At 39.7% G+C, this 8,783-nt stretch overlaps 1 protein-coding gene across 1 annotated transcript; it reads right to left on the bottom strand.

The window, feature by feature from the left end:
• Nucleotides 1–563: 563 nt before the first annotated feature.
• Nucleotides 564–1,436, bottom strand: LOC145090242 (uncharacterized). Its single transcript, XM_079028544.1, has 2 exons — nt 1,050–1,436; nt 564–872 (listed from the first exon to the last, which is right to left on the bottom strand). Exons 1-2 carry the CDS (start codon nt 1,181–1,183, stop codon nt 665–667), a joined length of 342 nt encoding a protein of 113 aa, XP_078884670.1. The 5' UTR covers nt 1,184–1,436; the 3' UTR covers nt 564–664.
• Nucleotides 1,437–8,783: the final 7,347 nt, after the last annotated feature.

Raw genomic sequence — 8,783 nt, 5'->3', positions numbered from 1 at the left:
GCATTTTAATACACGTTATACGAATTTTAACCCCTTTGACTCGTGCAACTTTTTATTTTACCAATTTAAACTTGAACTTTTAACAGGCTTCGAGATTACTTTACCATTTCATATGCTAAGAAGAATGTGTTCTAACTTATCAGCATCATTGCATGTGCATAGAATCACTAATATAGTTAAAATCTACACTTTGGTGTTTTTGCAACAAGTTTACTGAAGTTTTCATTTCAAAAAAAACTTCAAATATAAAGTCATAACGAAGTGAGTTTTATTGGCAAAAAACTAAATTGGAGGAAGCCAAAATGAATTGAATTGGACAGGACCAAAATAAACAAGCTTATAGAGCTTTGTTAGAAGATAAGGATGGGAAGACCACATCAGGAATAAATGTGACACATATTTGCTTTATTTTTCTGGTTTGGACAAAACTTTTAAGTTTTTTAATCTCAATGTTAGTGAGTATTAGGATATTATTTCATGTCATATCATGTTATGTGTAGTTATTTATAAAAAACTGTCCGAGTCTTGAACCCTACTCAATTAAAATTCTATTTAAAGCCCGAACCCACAATTATAAATTGGCAAGAACCAAAACCGGGTATGTAAAAATATTGTTTCAATTTACACAACAAAAAGTCAGGAGAAGTTGACTATAACACCCTTTTTACATTGATAAAGGGAGACGCATCCTTCGGTTCTTTTTCATGTTCAGTTTTACTTTCTTGGTCACCTTCATGCATAACAGCAATAAGGATGTGATGGTTGATAAGATAAAAGCGAGCTTCACTTGCGTTAAATATAATGAGACGACTGAGGAAACTATAAAAGATAAAATCAGAAGTTCCCATATTACGAACATCATCATATCCATTCTGCATGCAGAAAAAAAGAAACGATCAATTTGACTAACACAAGCAATCAGATATAGAAATTGAAGGAAGATAACAAGATTCAACAAATAAAATTCAAACCATATATAACAACACGAAACCGATCATTTTCTAAACAACATTCTTGAACCAGATGGATTAGAAAGACATGGATGATACCTAGACGAAGTATAAGAAAGAGATGCAGTTTTGGTGAAGAAGGAGATGGAGGCCCAATCATTTTTCGACCGAATTTGATAATCACGTAACTGATCCACCAGATCCGATCGTTTAATTTTATTGGGTTTATGCATTGTGCTCGATTGTAATCAATTCTGGACGCTTCCGCCTTCTTTCTTTTCCCTTTAATGAATTGTTTCGATGAAATCCGAGAAAGTCGAACGTATATATTTGTCTTTGAATATTTTGTACGAGTTTAGATGATGGTGATGATAATGACGCGGAATCGTTGACGTTGGAGATCATCCGGAAGAAACCGGCGGCGAATACACCGTCAAGACCCCGCCGGATGATGCAGACAAACGCAGGAGATGGAACGCGCTTAGATTATCAACGTACCTCCGGCATTTCCAAATTTCCAATTTATACATTAAAACACCTAACATTATAAAATCCGTAACGCTAACTCTTTGAATGAAATAGTTTGATAAATTACTCGACATTTTAGGAGAGTAATCGTTAGTATAACAAATTATAAGGTGTTTCGTCTTTATTGATTTTTAAAGAGTTATACAATATATATATATATATATATATATATATATATATATATATATATATATATATATATATATATATATATATATATATATATTACCAAACCATATTTTTTTTTTGAAATTGTGTTGTCGATGTCCCAACTACAAAAACTTGGAAAAATTAATTTTAGTGAAATTCTTCTTTGACTAAATTCTAATGGAGATCATTTAGAAATTAATTTTTTAAAAATTTAAAACATTATTTATACAATTATGTATAACTATAAATGACGATCAGTGAAAAACCGTTTTCTCTACGACTACAAACATCACTATTTCAAATTAAATCTCGGTCACAGTAAGTAGTTATTTAAAGTTTCTTGACGGTTCTTTTTCACGTCAGGAAGCTCTCACATTCCCTTTTAACCTTTTCTCCATTCAAATGTCCATGAAACACTTTCTACGATGAAACAAGATTTGGAGTAGGTGTAGGTCCTCATCACTATTTTACAGTACCATGGAAAGTAGATAACCCCTCCACTTAACTCGGCCCACATTTTGCAACCCCAAGGCACACATACATCGACTTACTCTTTAAGTATTGTGAACTTTCACTTCCACATTCTTTTCCTTCAACTCCCCAAGAACTATCATTCGCAAATATACTTACAAAACATGTAATTTATGTTGTAACATCCGGATCCTTGAGGTATGAAAATGTGAAGTAAAATATGAGTTTTCGGAAGGTCAGTACGTGAGGGAAGCATCGTCACGTCGTGGCATGGCTGCATTTATCGGGATGGATCGTTTGTGTGTCACAAAGTGACACCTGATCAAATGCAAAACTCTAATTTCAGACTTGGACCCTATTTGAAGGAAGTGAGGGGCTAGAGTTTCCTTCACCCTCAGCCTCCATCACTTCCAAACGACCCTTTGGCCTAACCCTAGCCCTCTTGAAGCTTTTGAGCTCACTTTTACAAGTTTTTGGTTGTTTCGAAGGAACAAGAAATTTTGGTGCTTCGTTCCTGCAAGTAATCCCTCATCATCCTTGTATATAGCTTCGGGACTCCTTATAAGTCCTCAAACTCTCACCTTTTTGTTGTATACTTCTTGGATCTAGATTTTATGCCATATGTTGTCTCATTTATGAAGATAGAATGAGTAAAGGAGATAAATTTTGCAAATTATGATTTCCCTAAGTCCCAAGAGCATTATATCTTATAGATCTAGGATGTGGTTGTGACTTGGAGGCCTTGCATAAAACTTTAGGTCGTATTTCATCTTTTGACCTAGACTTGGGAAAGGATGTGCATGGGGCATCCATGTCCATAAAGTTTTCATTTTTAGAGGTCATTAGGTTTCCTAAAATGCTTCTGCAAGTTTTAGACTTGATACTTTAACGTTTAAGTGCGTAATGATTGACTCCATGCCATATGTTGCTATTAAGGACCTAGGGTTAGAGATATTGGTTTAATGAGATTTCTTAATGGATAAATTTGGAATCTTCATCCAGCAAGACCATGGGAAGAATCAAATTTGAGCTTTGGAGTGTTGGATTAGGTGTCTAAGCCCATAACTATAATTGATATGTACTTGACCCGATAGTAACATGGTCCTTTTGTGTTGCCTTCACCAAAGCAAATTGACTGGATGAATTATGGAGAAAGAGGTTCATTATGATTTATTAATATATTATAAGAATAATATATTAAAAGAGAAATCATATTATTTAATTAATATTGGTCTAGAATTAATCTAGAATTAATTTTGTGGTAAAAAAAGATTAATTAAATTAAGGGGACTGATATTGTAATTATAAGATAATCATAGTTGGGCTTAGAATCCCTAAAGAAGGGATGGGCGAATTCTATGGGGAAGCCCACATAAAAATCGTCCAAGGGGCCTTCTGGAAGGATCTTATGGGCTGCTTAAGGAGTAAGCAACTGGATTAGGGTTTTGACTGAAACCCTAATTGCTCAGCTATATAAGGAACCCTTACGCGTGCCAAAATCAGCCACTTGAACCCTAAGAAGGATCTCCAGCCTATTTTAGCCTCTTCCCTCTCTCTCTCTCTCTCTCTCTCTCTCATTCCTCCAACTTGTTTTTGGTGTTTGTGATCGATTAGAGGTGTCACACTTGAGACACTAAGCTCTCAATGGTTGAAGATCAAGCTAGCTACAATTGAAAGGTAAGATTATAACCTTGTATTAGTTATAATTTTCGATTTATGTATGCTAGATTAGGGTTTATTGCTTTATGTACCACCTGTAAAATTCAAGCCAATTTAAACTTTTAAAAACATTTCAAATCCATTAACTATTACAAACTTGTTTTCAAAATGTACCATATCAGAGTATCCCATAAACAAAGTCATAAAAGAGAGGAGTTGTACGATCACGCCTTTCCCTTGCCACGATCCCCTGATGTACCTGAAACAATAAACTAAACTGTAAGCCCGAAAGCTTAGTGAGTTACCCTCAAAATACCGATACACATACAGTCCACATAACGATATCAACAATATCATAACATAACAAACTGAACAGCATGTAATGGGTCCACAACTTTACAAACTGAATTACCCCTGGGCCCACAGTGTAAGTTTGGATTGCCTACCGGGCTTACATCTCACATCTGGATTGCCATCGAGCCCATAGTACGAGTCTCCCTCAGCTCGTATCTGGAATGCTCCACCTACTGGATTACCACTAGGCCCACAGTGTGAGTCTGGATTGCCTTACGGGCCCGCAACTCACATCTGGATTGCCATCGAGCCCACACTACATGTCTCCCTTAGCTCGTATTTGGAATGCTCCACCTACGAGATTACCACTGGGCCAACAGTGTAAGTCTGGATTGCCTTCCGGGCCCACAGCTCAGATCTGGATTACCATCGAGCCCACAGTACGGGTCTCCCTTAGCCCGTATCTGGAATGCTCCCGGGTTTGTTGGTTACTGCATGGAACAATATCACCTCAACCCATCCCCTGTATAACATATAGCATAACTATTGAGCATGCAATAATCATATAACATCACAGGTAGTCCTATAGATCTACCTAACTAGCATAACCACTACCATGCAACACTAACTCATACTCAACATCTAACACTGCTAAGATAACATATCCAATGGGCTGGCCTTGTTGCCTTAGACCCTATAGTATAGTGAGGATAACTCACCTGACACTTCTAAAGTCCTGTAGATAAAACTCCAGCTGTTGGTTGACAGATTCTCGAACTGTCAACATCAAACAATACCCAATTAATAATTGGGTTCCAAGCCCAAGGTCCAACTCAAACTACAAAAACTCAAAAGTTAGATAATAGGCCAAAGCCCAACATATGGCCCAATTTTCCAAATTGGGCCTAGACAGTGTTCTAAAAGGCGCGCCATGGTGTGACGCGTGGTTCGCTATTACGAAAAGCCTTATAACGTTGCTGTTAGGCATGGCGCATGGCAAGGCGTGATATGGCATGCCATGGCGTGTTATGGAGTGTGTTTTTTCGTTTGAGACACGTTTTTTGCTCTTTGTTATGTCTTTTCTAATCGGAGATACAAGTATTGTGTTTTTTTATTAACTTTTTGTTGTTAGTTATTAATCTAACACTTCTAAAAATTAGTTATATTTAATATAAATTTATATTTATGTGGTAATATAATTTTAAATTAATAAAAAATCGCCGCCTTACATCACGCCTTAAAAAACGTCATGGCTCGCCATGGCTCGTTAAAGTTGAGGCTTGGCCTTGCCGCCACGCCACGGCTTACGCAATTTAGAACCTTGGTTTCAGACCTCTACATGGTCTTTCCTTAAGGCCCACCCAATTATTCCACTCCAATTTCCATGGCCCAATATCACATAATCATAAGGCCCAATTATGGCCTATTTATGGCCCAATTTTCCAAATTAGGCCCAAGTCCTCACATGGGCCTTATCCTAAAGCCCATCTAATTACTTTGGTCCATTAATTTGTTTTTGGATGGCCCACCAATAGTCCATGTAATAGCCCAAATTTAAAAAAAAAATTCATTTTTAGTTTGATAAAAGCACAATTTACGTAAACCATAAAATCCTAATATAATTGTTTTCAAATCCACATTCATTACAACTTTATTTCAAAATATCAGAGTGTCCCATAAACACAGGAGTGAGAGTGCACGCCACATCATCAAGCTTTGCGCTTGACCTTAGGCTCAGATGTACCTGCAACAAATCCACAAACTGTAAGCTAATGCTTAGTGAGTTCCCCAGAGCATACCATACATACAAATCACATATCGGGTATCATATTAGCCATAAGCTACACAAAACACATAAACCATGCATACAATATAAATGGATGCCATAGAAACCCTCCAGGGTCTTACTCCGGGTGCCATGGGAACTCCCACATAGTCTTAGTCCAATGCCATGGAAACCCTCACATGGTCTTAAATAAGGATTCCCTGGAAACCCTCCAGGGTCTTATACCCTAGCGCCTAGGGACCCGCCCGAGGTTTTTACCTAGGATGCCATGGAAACCCTCCACGGTCTTACACCTAAGTGCCCCAGGAACCCTCCGGGGTGTTACATGTAAGTGTCACAAAACATCTAACATAACTCATACCATATAATCAACTAGCATGTCAAATAAGGTACAATGGGCCGACCTTGGTGCCTTAGACCCATTGGTATGGTGAGGAGACTCACCTTGGTTAGCTGAATACTGCTGCTGCTCTCCTATAGATTCACAACTCCCCTATGCTCCAGAGACTCCTCCAGGTCGAAAATGAGCAGGATCTTGAAGCTAAGTGACACCCCCAAGCTCCTTGGACAACTTCTTTTTCTTGGATGAAGGCTAAAAGACCCAAAATGCACTTTTCAGCTAAAACTACACTGACAAATGAAATTAGGGTTTCTCAGGGACGTTTAGAGGTAAAGGAGGCTGTGAAAGGTGAGGTCCAAAGAGATTAAGGATGAATATATAGGCCTCAAGTCCGATTTTTAGGGTTTGCACATGCTGGCACGTACGCCTAGTGTACTTCTGGTACACCCAACGTACGTGCAGCTCCTCCGCGTTTCTTTCTATCAAGTACGCTAAGCGTACTCACAACTATGCCCAGCGTACTTAAGGTCTTTTATGTCCAATTGAAATATTTCAAGGGCTTTTAAGTCCATACCTTATCTGGGTGTTACAATTCTCCCCCACTTGAACCAGACTTCATCCTCGAAGTCCGCAACTGCAAATAAATAGGGGTAATGCTCCCGCATCTCCTTCTCTGGATCTGATGTACATTCGGAACCCTTCCGGTGCATCCATTGCACCTTTACCAACTTCACCTCCTTGTTTCGAAGTCCCTTCGTCTTCCGGTCTAATATGGCAACCGACCTCTCCACATAATTCAGGCTCCCATCAACCTGAATATCATTTATGGGAATGACTGCGGACTCGTCAGCAACACACTTCCGAAGTGGAGACACATGAAAGGTGTTGTTGTTACATCCCAAATTTCGAGTCTAAGAATTTCTTTTAAAAACAATACCAGTTCATAGCAGTAAGTCATTCAAACATACAAAAAGGTTTTATATGACAAATCATAGTTTCATTTCCAAAACACTTGTTTAATTATCAGAGTAAATATCCTAGGCTAACTAGCCATGGTGTGTGCACTGCAACCCTCTCGAGCTCCTCTTCCGAAAATTGAATACCTGAAACCAAAAATGAAAACTGTAAGCACGAAGCTTAGTGAGTTCCCCAACCTACCGCATACCATACATATCTACTTATCCATACATGTCATACATAATACTGAGCACATAACCACATACTCAGCTCCTGCCCGCTGCATTGGGCCTCGCCCGCTATCGGACCCCGTCCGCCACCAGGCCCCGTCTCGCCCAGGCCTCGCCTGGCTTCGAGCCCCGCTCAGCGTACAAATCTGTTTTCCTTAGTCCCTGCCTGTCTTCGGGCCCTGCCCGCTAACATATACTAGCATACAATCATATCACAACATATGACTAACATACTCTACTGGATTACCGTACTAAGGCCTCGCCTATCTTGGGCTTCGCCCCTGTCCTACTACTGATGAATCAAGGAACCCCGTCCACGCTCCTACTGACAGTGAGATACGGGACCAGCCCACACTTGCTCTTTTCCTAACTTGGGTCTCACCCTTGCTCTACTACTAATGAGGTATGGAACACCGTCCACACTCTGCTATTGGTGAGATACAGGACATCGCCTATACTAACCTCCCTACCAGGCACATACATGTATCACATAGACCACAAGTATATTATCATACAAACCATTCCTAGGGCTCCCGCTTGCTAACATGGGACCTTAGTCCTGAATGTCATACTAGCATACTATGCCTAAGGATAACCCTCGGGTCTTCCTACTCACAACTATATGGGCCGACATTGTGGTCGTAGACCCATTCACACAAAGGGAAACTCACCTGCACTACTAAGCTTTACTGATAACCCTCTGGCTGTTGTCCGAAAACTCTTCGACTCGCTACTCCACTAGCTCCTCGAGCTACTAATATCAATATAACACTTAGTTCCAAACTGAAAGAAGTCAAACTAAGTCAACTCTGGTCAAAGTCAAAGTCAACATTCCAGTTGAGTCGACTCGCCGAGTTGTTAAACTCAGAAACTCTCAAAATACGACTCAACTTGCCGAGTCACCCCAAGGCTCGTCGAGTTCAACAATCTCTGAGTCCCATCCTGTCCAACCCACTGAGTCACCACCAAACTCACTGATCCGCGTCTTAACCAAAAAAGGTTGAGGTTCTGCGACCAGACTCTCCGAGTCCAGGAATAGACTCGCCGAGTCCAAGGCAATCTTCAATAAACTCGCCGAGTTGTTCTTCCAACTCGACGAGTCCATGCTCATGTTCATAAAACTCACCGATTACAACCATGTGACTCGCCAAGTCTCTTCAGCTCTCAATCCATACAGTTGCTTTTCGAGCCATGCAGGGGGCTCCAATCCATAGATCCACTCTTCTAAAGTCTATCCCTCACTTAAAGTGACAAACTTTATGTGAAACCAAGGAGCTATAGGCCCAAAACACTCTAGGGCTAGGGTTTATGCAAAGGGGCATCACCAACAACTTATTGACATAAAATTTATGACCTTCTAGACCATCATAGGTCTAGATCTAAGGTAGCAACCTTAGATCTAGGCCTCTAACTCGACA

This window comes from Lactuca serriola, chromosome 2 (assembly GCF_051521515.1).
Source record: "Lactuca serriola cultivar US96UC23 chromosome 2, Lser_US96UC23_V15, whole genome shotgun sequence".
Lineage (NCBI taxonomy): Eukaryota > Viridiplantae > Streptophyta > Magnoliopsida > Asterales > Asteraceae > Lactuca > Lactuca serriola.
The sequence above is the reverse complement of the archived record's forward strand: the minus strand, read 5'-3'. Positions and strand labels throughout refer to the sequence as shown.

Coding starts and splice junctions, on each gene's coding strand:
- LOC145090242 (XM_079028544.1), bottom strand. CDS start 1,183: ATGCATAAACCCAATAAAATTAAACGATCGGATCTGGTGGATCAGTTA. Junction 873..1,049: donor CTTTCTTATACTTCGTCTAG/GTATCATCCATG, acceptor TTCTGCATGCAG/AATGGATATGATGATGTTCG.